Genomic DNA, 16,654 nt, shown 5'->3' on the forward strand with positions numbered 1-16,654 from the left:
ACATAGGACGAATAAAAAACAATGAAAGTGCTATAGGTTGTTTATATAACGTAATTAAAACTTTTATTTCACAAGTGTCCAACAAAAATAATATTTCTTCTCAATTAAATAAAATATTTTTGTAAAAACTTGTAGTATCCTTGTGCATGCCTGGTTTAGCATTTTCAAGTCTAATGTTATAAGTTTCAATATGTAATTTTCTTATAAAATTGTAAATATATCTTTCCAAATTCTATTAGACTAAATTAATTTAAAATGGTTAAAGTTCCTATTATAAAACTTGACTCATCTCTGGAAATTCAAAATTAATCTTGAAAACGGAATGTGAACGAATTTCTTCTAAAAATATTTAAGTATTAAGTATTATTCAAATTACTATACATTTCCTCGCTTAAACTGGCCAGTATACTCAAGTATTTCTTTCATTATATCTCTAGAAATAGATACAATTATTTTATTTATAAAACCTACATTTGTAGCCACAGTTTCTGAATCTGGGAGTTTTATAATATAATATACCCTTAGAATTGTTAATAATCTAATTACACTAATACCAGTGAATGCGATTGACTCTCGACATTAATCTATCTGCACTCGAAATAGTAACCGTAAGAAATCATAAGCTATATGGTTTATGACAACCAATTACTTTGAATTTTATTTCTCCCCTTCCCTACACGTAACTTCCAGCAACTAAACCCGTTTCACACCGTATCCTTTCTTGAGGAATTAATTATAATATTTTAAACCTATCAGTTTTCAATTCTATTTCTACTTATAAAACAATATATTATTTTAGCGTTTGCTTCTTTAATGTATTAAATGTTCTGAGGTATTTTTAGGATTTTACAAATATTGTTACACCAATAAAAATTGAAGCTTGTATAACGAAAGATAACGAATGCAATTTAACAACTTTTTCCTATAGTTCATAAAACTGATATAATAAAATTATAATTTGAGATTTATGCAGCGGCATCAGTAGTGCACATTGGACTACTTCAATACATTTAAGTGTTTTTGATGAACAAATTAAATTTTACAAAGGAAATTATATAAATATGAACATTATTAATCTACCTCTTTTTCTTCCTAGCTCATAGCCCTGGTTATTGGAGTAGCCTACAGTGCACCAGGATATATTGACATGGGTATGGCCACAGACGATGAGATCGGCAGGATCGCCGAGGACAGCGCGCAGAGGCACGGCAGTGGAGAGGTGCTCGGATTAGGCTCTGTCGGTGGAGTCGGTGGTGTTGGCTCCGTTGGAGTTGGTGGTGTCCCAGGGAGAGACGGCGGAGTTGATGAAAGACCCGTAAAGAAGGAAAAGGGTGGAGATTGTGTTTGCATCCTTTGAATGGATATCAACTTTGATTTAAATGAACAAATATCTTTTAGCAACTGTTATGAATTAACTGACTGAATCACTGTTATCCAGTGTCTTCATTGATTTCCATACACTCATTTTTATCCAGTGTCTTCATTGATTTCCGTACCTTATTGTTATCCAATGTCTTCATTGATTTCCATAACTCACTGTTATCCAGTGTCTTCACTGATTTCCATACCTCATTGTTATCCAGTGTCTTCATTGATTTCCATACCTCATTGTTATCCAGTGTCTTCATTGATTTCCGTACCTTATTGTTATCCAGTGTCTTCATTGATTTCCATAACTCACTGTTATCCAGTGTCTTCACTGATTTCCATACCTCATTTTTATCCAGTGTCTTCATTGATTTCCGTACCTTATTGTTATCCAGTGTCTTCATTGATTTCCATAACTCACTGTTATCCAGTGTCTTCACTGATTTCCATACCTCATTGTTATCCAGTGTCTTCATTGATTTCCATACCTCATTGTTATCCAGTGTCTTCATTGATTTCCATACCTCACTGTTATCCAGTGTCTTCATTGATTTCCATACCTCATTGTTATCCAGTGTATTCATTGATTTCCATACCTCATAAAATGGAGGCTCGTTATATTCACTATGGAGTGGAGAAAAATAAAACAAATTAAAGACAACATGAGTTTTCAAGTTGCTTATTTTGTATGATGCCCATTCCAAGAATGAGAAAAACAAGGCTTTTAATACTATAAACTAGAATCTGGAACATTTTGTGGGGTATCAGAGTGTAAACTATATTATTAAAAATATATGTACATATTCAAATATAGCGTACTTGTATTTTTAGAATCATTAGAATCCATATCCACTAATAAAAATTGCTTTCTATACCTGTAAATAAATAATAAATTGCAATTTTTCGACACAGTAATAAATAAAGTATATTGAAAAAGTAAAAAGAAATAAAATTTTCGTTTATCTCCTGTAAATTCTTCTTTGAAGAAAACATATGTCTTAGTTAAATATGTTGTAAAAACTATGGTATACTGATTTCCATGTTATTTAATCATTGAGAATAAACTTATTCAAACTATGAGAATAAAAGTAACCATCCACTAAAGCTTTAGATATTTTCCATGATGACAAAAATGTGACGGGAAATGTATTTTCTTTCTATAATCCAAATCCAAATCTTTATTGACCACAAAACTTTACATATAACTGTAGTGCTATAGTAACAGGTGATTTCGCAGCTATTGTAAATCGTACTAATTATTTTAGTAGTATTCGTAGATTAATTATAATTTAATTTGAATGATGATATAAAATTATTTTATTATAACATTTATTATAGTGATTTTTGTGTTAAAATAATTTAAAATTAATTAACTTAAAAGTCACTAAGACAGTGATACTGAATAAATATACAACAGATAACAGAAATACTGTATTATAAGAAGTATGTTATTAAAACACTACATATCAAATTCAGAAAAAATTGACACAAATGTTACACATTGTCCAGATTATTAAAGTTCAGGCTTGACATCTGATGCATTGGAAAGTTGAGAGCCCCACCAGCGCCATAAAAGAAACTACTGAGTAGAACATGCCATCCATGAGGAGCTCACGGAGGTTTTCGTTGGCTATACATGTGTAGGACTTTGGAATGAGGAATTAATTTACGTCTGGATTTGTCTGAAAAATGTTCTTTGTATTTATGAAGGATTTTGGCTATTTTTAGCTCAAAAGTGGAATCTTTACTTAGAAAAGTATATTTGCAGGCATTCAAAATGTGTATAATCTTCTATTTGTAGGTATTTGTAAAACTCTTACTGTGTCATCTTTCCCAAGCATCGATAAAGCCCTGAAATTTAAATTTGTGGAAGTTAATCCAATAAGAGACTGGACTCACCGAAATAGGTCACCCTGTTCCTCAGTTTTAATTCTCAAAGAATACTACAGCCATGTTTTTTTTTTTTAATTGATAATGACTTTTAGTTATACGGTATTTTATTTAGTTGTAGTTATTTTATGTACTAACGATTGTAATGCAATTTACATTGTCGACAACAATAAGTTCGAGATAGCTAGGAACAGCGACTCTATTTAAATCCAGAACTTTCACGGATTTATGGGCCACGGAAAATTTAAACTCTTTGGATAGAACAGCAGTATCTGTTTGACCTTATTACGTTAGATAACATATTTTTTACATTTTCTGTACTTTTTCATCCGTGTTTTTGTGGTTGAGAGGGAAATTTGTTTTTGGTCTGACTTTTTGAAGTTTAGGAATTTTATGTTTCTGTCAGAATCTGAAAAGTGTTAACATATACTTTGGATGCCCTAAACATGTTGTTGAACTTGTTCCCGATTAAATTTGTAAGGTTTTTGTTTTAAATTTAATACTAGTTTGGAACAAAACCAGAAAGAAAATTTAGCTTTAGTGGATGGTTACTTTTATTCTCATAGTTTGATTTTTTAATTTCTTTAGCCTTATTTCCTAAAAGTATAATTTGCTGTTATAATGGGCTACTGATAGTTTACACTAGTGTTAACATCAGTGCTGGTGTTAAAAAAGCCGGAAATAAACATAAAAACACTATTAAATCACCAAATATTGCACCAAACGATCAAAAATTTGATTGTATTAGATACATTCAAAGACCTTCACTTGAACGCTAACTTCTTTGCTACCATGCACGGTAGTATAGAACTACTAAGAGGAAGAGGACTGACGATTGCTGAGAAAGAGTTAAGCAGCTGGCAAAGCATTTTCATATAATGTTTAGTCTGTCACCTTCGGTAAATAGACCTTTGCAAATTATTCAAGACTATAATATTATAGTTGTTAACTCTAATAAAAATAGAGGCTCCAGATTAGAACATTTAGGCACTTCTGAATTTAGTGACAGAACTCTTAGAGTTCAACCAACCATACTATGAATTCTTTGGTGAAAAGCATTTTTCAAATGGGTTAGGTCAGGAGAAAAATACATAATAATCTATACGTCTTCTTAAAAAGAGAGCTTATCGTCAAGATAGATCCTACCAGCATGATGATATTGCTCAACCACTGGACCAGCTATTACTATAAGGCAAGGGCTCATTTTTGGTATTTAATTGAATTCCGTTAAGACGTGATGATACTGAAAAATAACAGAACTTTATAAAAAAGGCCAACTTCTTTCGCGTATCTGTAGTACGACTCCAAGAACACGAATCACTACAAAATTAAGAAAAAATAGGATTTTATTATAGGGTTTACTTTTATTCCTATAATATGAGGTAGTTTTAGGCCCAAAATGGCTGAAAATCTTAGTGGATATTCCTCATAAAAGCTATGTATTAAATTTCGTTCATAATATTTTTAAAACGAGTAGGTACTTACTTTAGGTACAAAATAAGAATATACTAATTGCATTAAATTTCTCACCAGTCGTACAAATAATGTATCCTTAAATTTTGCGTGTGGCACTATGTTATCCTTCTTAAGAACAGTTGTCACTAACGAATGTTTATAAGCTTCAGATATATATACGTCGGTAAATGGAATCATTTAATCTAATAATATTGTTAAAATCTCCACAAAAATACCATTATGAGCCTGGGTGACACAAGATGCATATAAGAGTATACTAATTCTAAGTGTTCATCATATAATTTCATAGTTATACTTTGTATTCTTTTGTTTTACACATTTTAATCTGAGTACATCTCGAATCTGAATTTTCTTAACTTACGTAAAAATAAAATCAGTCCTATTTTGAAAACAGCGACCCAATATATTTTCTTTTATTTATTTTCTCCATCTTATCGGTAAATTTAAAATTCTGTACTCAGTTTCTATTTAATTCTAAATGTTGAATGTAACTCCTAAAACTAAAAAGAAATCTACAACTGTATGGGAAAACCTTTACATTACCTAAGAAAAAGCATCTCCAGACCCATGAAGATTATTGTGAGAGCTTATTACCATAACACCAGGTAAGACTAGAGACGTTCTCCATAATCCAAAATAATCTAAACCAATTACGCTCAGAAAGACATAAGCCATACATATGAGAAACATCCATGTTCTCTTGAAAAGGAATCATTGATGTCTGTTCAGTATGTTCGTGGGATGAACTTTACTACCACTTTATTGAAGAACGGTTTCATCAATTTGGACTTGGAGGTGTTTTGGCTATTTATGAACTTTTGGTAAATTTATTCACTTAACTGAATAATTTACACGTATGCAAAATTTGAATTGAGGTTTCTAAAACTCCCACCATTAGTGCATTTTAACGACAGAATTTCGTATTCTCAACTAAACATATTCTCGTAATACATTGCTCAAAAGAGAAAAAAACACACACACATGTATGTGTCGTTACAATCACCACAAAAATACCATTATGAGCCTGGGTTACACAAGAGACACATAAGAGTAGAATAACTAAGTTCTAACCAGTATTAATTTCATTTTTGGGGCTTACGTAAGTGGAGGAATTAAAAAGCTGTTAGTATTTAATTAATAAATTATATTTTTGCAACTTCTTTCAACATTTATAAAATTATCAAACATTATTTCACTTAGTTATTACTATAATCTATTTTATTCTGTTATCAAGGCATTACAGTAAATTGTTTCTAGAAAGACTAAAAAAGATTATATTCCATTACGCCAAAGGTGGACATAAGTTTTTTCACGAATGGAAAGAGGTTAGTAAATTCAAAGAATGATTAAATAACATGGAAATCCGTATACCATAGTTTTTACAACATATTTAACTAAGACATATGTTTTCTTCAAAGAAGAATTTACAGGAGATAAACGAAAATTTTATTTCTTTTTACTTTTTCAATATACTTTATTTATTACTGTGTCGAAAAATTGCAATTTATTATTTATTTACAGGTATAGAAAGCAATTTTTATTAGTGGATATGGATTCTAATGATTCTAAAAATACAAGTACGCTATATTTGAATATGTACATATATTTTTAATAATATAGTTTACACTCTGATACCCCACAAAATGTTCCAGATTCTAGTTTATAGTATTAAAAGCCTTGTTTTTCTCATTCTTGGAATGGGCATCATACAAAATAAGCAACTTGAAAACCTTATTACGTTAGATAACATATTTTTTACATTTTCTGTACTTTTTCATCCGTGTTTTTGTGGTTGAGAGGGAAATTTGTTTTTGGTCTGACTTTTTGAAGTTTAGGAATTTTATGTTTACAACATATTTAACTAAGACATATGTTTATAGTTGAAAAATAGAAAAGAGGGAAACCTTTTGACGCAAACGTGTATTCATTTCTTGTGACTATTGGCCCTAAAGTAATCTTATATACCATAAACGCACAAGTAAATAAAATCAATGGCAGAGGTTTTTCACATTTTATGGAAAAATAAAAATATCAAAATAATCAAAAATATGGGAAAGTAGCATGATCATATAAAAAAAAGACGGAACACCTCAACGAGCTAGTTAAAGACATTCTTGTAGGAAAAATTGACGCTGTCGTATATATATATATATATATATATATATATATATACAGGGTGTACATAAAGTCCTGCACGGGTATAATATTTTTTGAACGATAACAGATAAATAAACAAGATTTGGTACATCAATACTACACCTAAAAATCTACTTTTTGAAGGAACTATCAGTTTTTCTGTAATATCATGGGGGACGTCCCGCAAGGAGTCAGAAGGAAATCTTAAACAGGAGCATAGGTCAATATGGACATCATTTTAAAGGGCTTATCTAGCAGAATTTAATGCCGCAAACCGCACTCAAAAAGATTTATCCAGTACAAAATGGCGGCTGTTCAAAGATTTTACTTAGTTACATTTTATTAGTAGCCATAACCCCAGTAAAGCAAAACTGCAACCAAACAAATACTGCAGCTAACTACTACATTATGCTTGTCAGTTGTAGAAAAGTGAATTATGACATTAGTTATCCTCAAGGGTTACAAATTTGGTCCTAATATATTGATAATGGGGAAAAACCTGATAACAGTAACAATTAGAAATCTCTTATCTTTGGGTCGCAGTTAGGACTTTCCTATTAGCCAGTCTATTCATAGTAGGCTATTCTAGTTTTCTTGTTTTAGCAGTGCTGTCCATCCATTTTATCAGTGCGCTTTAGTACAAAAGAGTTTGTCGTATTGCTTGTAGTTCTTCAACTACACTATGTCGCTTGACGAACGTGAACGTATAACACTTCTTATGATGGTTGGTTGGGGAAATAACAGACGATCATACGAGGAAGCATGCCCATTTATTTAATGACTACTTTCACGAGAGGCAGCCAATTTCTAGAACAACTGTAGGGAGAACTTCAACACTTTATGAAAACAGGAAGTGTTTCCGATCGTCATAGGTCGCTGAGATTTCTAATTGTTACTGTTATCAGGGTTTCCCCGTTATCAATATACACCGTTGTCCCAAAAAAAACTGAACAACTTTAAAGCCTAATAAAATCCGCAAAGTTAAATTTAGATTATTATAAGCATGACCACATGAAGGTAGAGTTTATAAAGTTTTTTTTTAATGTTAGTTGTAAAAGATCAGCTGTTTCATTGTTGTTTGCTCAAACTGCTTAACCCCAAAACGTAACCTACAATAAAGCAGTCACTATGAATGCACAGGAGAAAGCGCAGTGTGTTTGAGTGGTACATTGAAACCAAATCAGATATTGTAGTGCAAAGAAGGTTTAGAACACGCTATGGTCGCCATCCACCATCAAGGAACAGCATTCGAGCCTGGTATGATAAGTTCATGTTAACTGGCAGCATAAAACATTCAAAAAAACAATGGTAGGCCTAAACTGCCAAATGAAGCTATGAGAACGTTGCAACAAACATTTCTACGGAGTCCTCAAAAATCTATTCGCACTGCAGCACGTGAGTTAAATTTTATCAAAATCCAGTGTTCAAAGAATTTTAAAGAAAAATTTGAAAATGAAACCTTATAAGCTGCAAATTTTGCAGCAAATTACTCCAGATGACAAACTTAAACGTAAACACTTTGCAGTTACTGTGCTTGATCGTTTAACTGCTGATGAGAACTTTCTAAAGAAGGTAGTGTTTTCTGATGAGGCCACGTTCCATGTATGTGGAAAAGTGAATAAACATAACGTGCGTATTTGGGGTACAGAAAGACCATATCAAGTTCGGGAACATGTTCGAGACAGTCCCAAGTTAAATGTGTGGTGTGCTATTTCCCTATGACAGACTTTATTTGGCCCGTTTTTCTTCAATGAAAAAAACAATTAATGGTAACATTTATCTTAGACATGCTAGAAAACTACGCTTACCCCACAGCTAGAAGACCTACAGCCCAACGTTTTTTTTCAACAAGATGGTGCCCCTCCGCACTGGAACTTATTTGTAAGAGAATCACTTGATGACACTTTCCCTCGTCGGTGGATTGGGCGCGGTGGTTCCATAGCCTGGCCCCCACGGTCCCCAGACATAACACCATGTGATTTTTTTGTCTGGGGATTTGTAAAAGACCAGGTTTTCAAGTCTAAAGTGTTAAACATTCAAGAATTGAGACTAAGGATTATCACGGCCTTTTCCAAAATTAATGAGGAAATGCGTCATCGAGTGTGGGCAGAGTTAGATAGCCGAATCGAACTATCTTTTTGCCAACAATGGAAACCATGTTGAGGTTCACAAATAAAGGTTGTACCCAAAATAACTTAAGATTATGCGTGTTACTTTAAATCAAAAAATTCTTTTTATATGTGTGTTATTAAAATAATTACAATCTAATAAAGTTGTTCAGTTTTTTTTTTTGGACACGGTTGTATTAGGACCAAATTTGTAACCCTTGAGGATAACTAATGTCATAATTCACTTTTGTACGACTGACAAGCATAATGTAGTAGTTAGCTGCAGTATTTGTTTGGTTTGCAGTTTTTGCTTTACTGGGGTTATGGCTACTAATAAAATGTAACCAAGTAAAATCTTTGAACAGCCGCCATTTTGTACTGGATAAATCTTTTTGAGTGCGGGTTTGCGGCATTAAATTCTGCTAGATAAGCCCTTTAAAATGATGTCCATATTGACCTATGCTCCTATTTAAGATTTCCTTCTGACTCCTTGCGGGACGTCCCCCATGATATTACAGAAAACTGATAGTTCCTTCAAAAAGTAGATTTTTAGGTGTAGTATTGATGCACCAAATCTTGTTTATGTATCTGTTATCGTTCAGGAAAATATTATAACCCGTGCAGGACTTTATGTACACCCTGTATATATATATATATATATATATATATATATATATATATATATATATACAGGGTGAATATAAAGTCAGGACCCCCCCTCTACTTTTTTGTATAGGTAATATAAGGAGATATCCTTTGGGTAGTGGTGCAATATGGAAAGAAAGTTTTATTTTATGATATTGAAAATTTTTTGTGTCCCCCAAAATTGTTAAATTTTGGGGCAAACCAAAAATTTCAAATGTAAACCCCTATCAAGAGACCCCTCATTTTAAAGACCATGAAAAACTTAAATAGTGATGAAAACCAGAGATTTGCTATCTCTTTCCTAATCTGAAATAATAGCCAGTATTACCAGAACAATTTTAATAACTCACCACGTCAAGAAGTCAAATCAAATGTTCAAAATGTTCAAACTGAAGCCCTCCTAATAATTGGCAGTGAGACAAACGTAGGGTGAACGCTTCTCTGACGTTTGGGTGAAAGTCTGAGGTGGTATTTGGTTGCAAGAATCAATAATCCTGTTTCTTAAATCTTCAAGGATTTTATGTGACCCCATAGAAAAAAGTTCATGGTGTAAGGTCCGGAGACAGTGCAGGCCATTCTATTACACCACGCCTACCAATCCACTGACCACGTAGCTGAGTTCCCAGGAAATGTCGTACAGCACGATTATAATGTGGTGGGTCACCATCTTGCTGGAAATGAATGATTTATTCTTCAAATTCATGTTGATTCTCCCTAATAACAGTATTTATTGCAGGAAAAATTGATTCTTGTAACATTTCCAAATACAGTTGACCATTGAGATTCCCATTAATAAAAAATGGTCCTATAAAGTGATTCCCAAAAATCCCGGCCCACACATTAACTTTTTCTGGGTACTGGGCGCGAGATTCACGGAAAACATGGGGACTTTCTGTGTCCCAGTACCTGCAGTTGTGTTTGTTCACATCTCCATTGACAAAAAAAATGCATTCATCACTAAACACAATTTTCGAACAAACAATGGATGAGCAGAAATTAGTGCTTCCATTTCTTCACAAAATTGTAGACAACGGTCTGGATCGTCTTCGTTTAACTCATGGATAAGCTTAATTTTATAAGCGTAAAATTTATTTATTTTTTCAGTAACTTTACCACAGACATTTGGAAAACATCACAAAGATTTGCTACTAATCTGGTGGACTGCTGCGGATCTTCAACAAATTGTGTTTGTCACCGCCTAAAGGAGGCCGACCTGAGCGTGGGGCATCTTTGATAGAACCAAATTCTCGGAACTTATTTACTAAAGTTCTTAAGTATTTCCTTGTCACAGGTCTATCAGGATGTGCCAAATTAAACCGCCTTTCTGCCTCATGATAATTTTCATTCGAAGCCCCGAAAGTAAATATCATTTCTACTTTATCTTCGTGACTACGTGCCATTTTTACTCGTAATCAGTATTAATTAGATAATATTATTTAAAACTTACATTGCGAAAGTGCATCTAAATAAATTATTGTAATAACACTAAAACACATAAAAACTTCTCAAAATACTTCACGGAACAGTAACCACACAATAACACTGGATAATAATGATCCACTAAGATAATAACTACTGTCAAAGTATGACCTGTTCTCACAAGATTGAAACAAAGAATGGACTAGTTTGTACTAACTGTACTTCGAACCGGGAAAGCCCAGTCACTCATTGACAATAAACTCCTTATCAGTTTACTTTCTAACATTGGAATCTTCATCCATTGCATGCCTCACTCATTGAGAACACAAATAACCAATAAACCTGTTCCCACGCAGACGGAAACTGTACCCAAACAAAATAAATTTAGGTGTAAAGACTTAATTACAATTTTTATTGGCTATGTTGTTGAAAAAGAGATCGCTATCTCTGGTTTTCACCACTATTTAAGTTTTTCATGCTCTTTAAAATGAGGGGTCACTTGATAGGGGTTTCCATTTGAAATTTTTTTGTTGCCCCCAAAATTTCGCATTTTTGGGGGACACAAAACAGTTTCAATATCATAAAACGAAACTTCCTTTCCATATAGCACCACTACCCAAAGTATATCTCCTTATATTACCTATAGAAAAAAGTAGAGGGGGGTCTGACTTTATATTCACCCTGTATATATATATATATATATATATATATATATAGAGAGAGCCCTTACTTTTTACGATTCAATTGTTTGTATTTGGCCGTATCTGTCACATATGCGTTTAAATAACCAAACTAAAACATGATCGGAAGACCAAATACCTGTCAAACGACTTTTATTTACATTGATTCGTTTAGTATAAATGGCATTAGCCGAATTTAATTTCAATAAACATTGAATCACAAAAAGTACTTGCTCCACTGGGACTCGAACCCGGATCTCTCACTTATATATATATATATATATATATATATATATATATATATATATATATTTCGCTGTCAATAATCATATGAATTATATGCAGCATCCATCTCACATTCTTTTGCAGCTTTATGTCCGGCGTCTCATACAAAAAGGAATAATTTTTATGTATGGTCTAATAGATGGAATATTTTGTACCACGGTTATTATACATTCAATTTATCTCATATTTGGTACCTAAGTCTTGAGTTATTAATACTTAAGCCTGATATAATATCTCCCACGGAGAGAAAATAAATGCACTATACGTTATTCATTGTGAAATTGTTATAAATGCACCACGTGGCCTTGCATCATAACTACTAGAGAGGTTTGATATGAGGGTCAGCGCCCACATTATAAGGCAAGATCTCTGCACTTTCGCCCTGCTTCTGCATATGCACCAAACCGCATCGCAATGGTGAAGAGCTCTATCGTTGTAAGTATTGGTAATTCTTTAGCTAGACACTAGGCAAGTGTCCTCTTTCTAATTATTAGTCTTAGTTCTTAGCCTAATTTTTCGAGTTTGCGATCCGTGTCATAACTAATATCTAAGTTTTTCAGAAACAGAGAAACATTGCTTACACATGATATATTTCGGATTCGTTGTGGAGGACCATCTTTAGTTCACAGTAGAACTGGTAGCTTATGATCAGGAAGCCATGCTGGTCATAGTCGATTGTTTCTTGATTAAGCTTCGGCCAATCACAATAAAGCTCCGTCCCTTTATGGAAATTGGTTTAGTTACAATAAGAAATTATGTTTAAACATATTTAATTAAAACTGTTTGGTTTCTATACTTCTATGTGGTCACCACCTTGAAATCTTAGAAGATATCGAAAATAAATAATATTAAATGTTGCTTGAAATTGCACCATTATATTTGATAATTGTGTTTTATGTTATGAATCACCCGAGAAAAAATTTTGAAATGGTTTATTGTTTAAGAATAGCCAACGAACTCATCAAGCTATAGCCAATATTACGTCTGCGCCGTTTAGTCTGAATCTATTAAGAACTACGGTTCTTATAGTGTTCACAATGATTGCAGTAATATTGTGTACTGTTGTGCTGATATCTGGTAATTTTAATAGATATAAAACAATACGTAAGAACAATTATTATTTTAACATGAAATGAAAATTCAAAAACATTTTTTATTTGAGATATAATGCATATATATATATATATATATATATATATATATATATATATATATATATATATATATATATATATATATAAACCATTTTTTCCAAAGTTTGAGTGGTGACATCTTGAGGTTTTGGGAGATATAAAAAAAGGAAAATAATAAAAGTTTTTGTAAATTACCTTTACATTATTATATTTTTTTTAATTTGTCGTTTTGTATCCATAATGGGCAGTACTTGACATATTTTAAATAACGGCTGTTAGTTATTGTGTCCAGAAGATTGCGTTATGTTGTATAAGTCCATAGTTAAAGTCAAAGTCAAATATTCTTTACTGGTGTAAAATATCCTGGACTTGCGTCAAAATAATCATAATATTTAATTTATTAATAACTAACAGGGTACCTAACATAGTCTTTACAGAATAAGAAAACATTTTTCTAGTAAAAATCTCTTAACCTTAATTTTAAAACTATATAGATCTAACTCTATTCTTAAACATTCAGAAAGAGCGTTGAATAATATCATGGCGTTATAATAAGTGTGGTTAAAAAAAGGAAATACAAACCGCCAAGAGAATCATTTTCAGAATTAAATCACAAATTAATTTAATTATTATTTATTTTATTTATCTTAACCTAGTATTTGAAGAAGAATTCATCGACTGAATTGTACCATAGTATGAATAATAAAACAATGAAAGTGTTTAAGTGATTTCTATTTCTTAATTAAAACTTTTCTTTCCTAAGTGAAACTGTAAAACTGACAACTAGAAAATTTGCAAATTTCAATTCAATCATCACCTTTCCACTAAACATGTTTTAAAACGAGACCTGGGCAGAACTATGCTTATTCTGTAATACGAGTAATAACCACAGTTAAAAACAAGGGATAAAGTTTAAATTAAAAATAGATGACTTAAATAAACATTATTTTGTTTCAGTTGAAACAGTCATGAAGTATTCCTAACAATTATTGTACTCGAATAATAAGAAAAAAACATATTTAATTTTGTATAATCATCAATCGCCAAATATTTGATAATACTCTCGAATGAAAAAAACTTCCTTGGTGATTAAAAAGAAGTAATTTTTTTTTAAATTTATTTCAAAATAAGATCTGAGATATTCAATACTAAATAAAATATTCTTTTCAAACTTAAAAAGCGATTATTTTATAAATTTAAAACAATACAAAATAATATTGTAGCACTGAATATTCAAACTAAAATATTTCTTTTTAATTAACTAAAACAATTATCTAACAGCATGTGGACGCCTTGTGAGTTTCTTTTACTGGATATTCAAGTTTAAAGTTACAAGTTCCAATATGTAATATCCTGATAATAGTATATAAATATAAATAAATCGATTGGCTGTGGTTGGTTTGAATTAATCAATTTGAACTCAAAAGAGTAACTGTAAAAAACCTTAAGCTATTTATATGGGTCTAAGAGAACCAATTACTTTAAAGCCGAACTCTACCCTTCCCCACAACTTACTATGTTCCTGCAAAGTAAACTGTTTCAGATCGTACACTTTCTTGGGGAATTACTTATAATATTTTAAACTAACCAATTTATAGCTTTTTTCTCCTCAACTAATTAATATAGTTTTTAGCTTTTACTTCTTTAGTTAATTAAATGTTTGAAATATTATTAGAATGAATAAAAAATCTTACGCTAATGAAAATTGAAAATGTTTTAATGAGGAATGTGCCGTATTACGAATGGTAACTGATACAATTCAACAATGTTTATTATATGTGTGTTCGTAAAACTAATCATTATGGTTGCAGATTTCAGCAGCGATGTTAGTAGAGTGCACTTTGGCCTATTTAAATCGAACATTAAGGTGTTTTTCACGAACAAATTAAATATTCCAAATGGTATTATATAAATGTGAACATTATTAATATATCTGTTGTTTTCTAGCTTATTGTCCTGGCTGTCGGAGTAGCCTACGGTGGCTTTATTGACTTGGGGACTAAAAGAGAGTATGATGGAGGTTTGCTGGGAGGAGGAGTTGTAGAAGTTCCCGGAGTCGCCTCTACCCACGGGATCGGCAGGATCAGCAAGGATGGCGTAGAGTTGCGTGGCAGCGCGGAGGTGCTCGGAGTTGGAGTCGGCTGTGTTGCTGGTGTTGGCCCCGATGGTGTCGGCGGCATTGGTGGCGGCACCCTAGGGGGAGTCGGCCATGTCGGTGAAGTCGGTGGTGTTGGTGCCCTTAGGAGGGTCCGCCATGTCGGTGAAGTCGGTCGTGTTGGTGCCCGTGGGAGGGTCGGCCATGTTGGTGAAGTCGGTCATGTTGGTGCCCGAGAGAGGGTCGGCCATGTAGGCCACGTCGGTGGTGTTGGAAATTAAAGGCAATATACAATTTCAAGTTATTTATTTTGTGTGATTCCCAGTCCAAGACTGAAAAAAACTAGTCTTTTAATACTATAAACTGAAATTAGGACCATTTTGTTTGGTTTCGGAGTGTAAATTACACAATTAAAAATATACACACACAAAATAATCGTAATGTAATTTTATTTTAAGACTTATTGAGTTAAATTCTTTCTTAATGCCGTAACAAAGTTTTCCACAACTACTACTATAAACTTGTTTTGTATTACCTGTAAAAAATCATAATTGTCTAGTTTTAAAACAGTAGTACATGCTAGTATATTTAAAAATTAAAATATAATGTTTTTCTTGAATATTTGTTTTATTTAATATTGTGGACAAAATACTTGCAGATTCAACATAAAACATATATTACTTTATTTTAGAATAATTATTTCCATAATTTTAATTAATTTCACAGTTTAATAAATATTAAATTTTTTCAATTCCACCATTTTATATTAACGCCCAAAATGAAGTTAATGTTGGTTAGAACTTTGACTTAAGCTACTCATATATGTTACTTGTGTAGACAGGCTGGTAAGGGCATTTTTTGGTGATTGTGACGATAATATTAGATTAAATAATATTCACCAAAGTATATTTCCGTTAGCTTTTAAACAGTTAGTAGTGATAACTGTCATTATGAAGGATAAAGTAGTGCCTCTGAACATTAAAGATCTATATCTATTTTCCTCCTTTGAGCAAAATTGTCGAAAAATAAGTTTAGAATATGTTGTCAGTGGTGAAGTGTAGCGGGTAACAGAATCGAGCATCATGGAGCGTGGCTGCTGATTGAATGGATGACCGCTGAAAGATCCTGTCCTTACAAGCAACTCGCCAGCCCGTCCATTGGTGGTGGTTCGGAAGTCACCTTTAAGGTGTTGGCTCCCAGATTAAGTGTTAGAGAGGGCTTCTTTGCCTTAACTAAGACCTCTTACTTTACTTTAGATGAAAATACGGAATTTTACCGTAAAATGTAAAAAATATCCCTTAGGAGATATTTGGAAATGCCTATACTGTATATACAATTTAAATGTATATCACTTTAATCTATATTTTATATGTTATATTATTTGAAGAGTGACATATACAATCTTTGTTAATAATGTGT

General features: G+C 32.3%; 2 protein-coding genes across 2 annotated transcripts; one reads left to right on the top strand and one right to left on the bottom strand.

Annotated features, from left to right (window-relative positions):
- Positions 1–1,430: 1,430 nt before the first annotated feature.
- LOC124363546 (spore coat assembly protein ExsA-like) lies at positions 1,431–1,952 on the bottom strand. The gene has a single exon (XM_046818796.1). The coding sequence runs from the start codon at positions 1,950–1,952 to the stop codon at positions 1,431–1,433; it is 522 nt and encodes a 173-aa protein (XP_046674752.1).
- Positions 1,953–12,078: 10,126 nt separating this feature from the next.
- LOC124362484 (uncharacterized PE-PGRS family protein PE_PGRS54-like) lies at positions 12,079–15,854 on the top strand. The gene is made up of 2 exons (XM_046817027.1): positions 12,079–12,442; positions 15,088–15,854. Exons 1-2 carry the CDS (start codon positions 12,422–12,424, stop codon positions 15,514–15,516), a joined length of 450 nt encoding a protein of 149 aa, XP_046672983.1. The 5' UTR covers positions 12,079–12,421; the 3' UTR covers positions 15,517–15,854.
- Positions 15,855–16,654: the final 800 nt, after the last annotated feature.

Source organism: Homalodisca vitripennis, chromosome 5, assembly GCF_021130785.1.
Source record: "Homalodisca vitripennis isolate AUS2020 chromosome 5, UT_GWSS_2.1, whole genome shotgun sequence".
NCBI lineage: Eukaryota > Metazoa > Arthropoda > Insecta > Hemiptera > Cicadellidae > Homalodisca > Homalodisca vitripennis.

What these genes read in the sequence shown, in the direction of transcription:
- LOC124363546 (XM_046818796.1), bottom strand. Translation starts at nt 1,952, where the DNA reads ATGAATACACTGGATAACAATGAGGTATGGAAATCAATGAAGACACTG.
- LOC124362484 (XM_046817027.1), top strand. Translation starts at nt 12,422, where the DNA reads ATGGTGAAGAGCTCTATCGTT. An exon ending in TGGTGAAGAGCTCTATCGTT is followed by an intron (nt 12,443 to 15,087) that starts GTAAGTATTGGT and finishes GTTGTTTTCTAG; the next exon opens with CTTATTGTCCTGGCTGTCGG.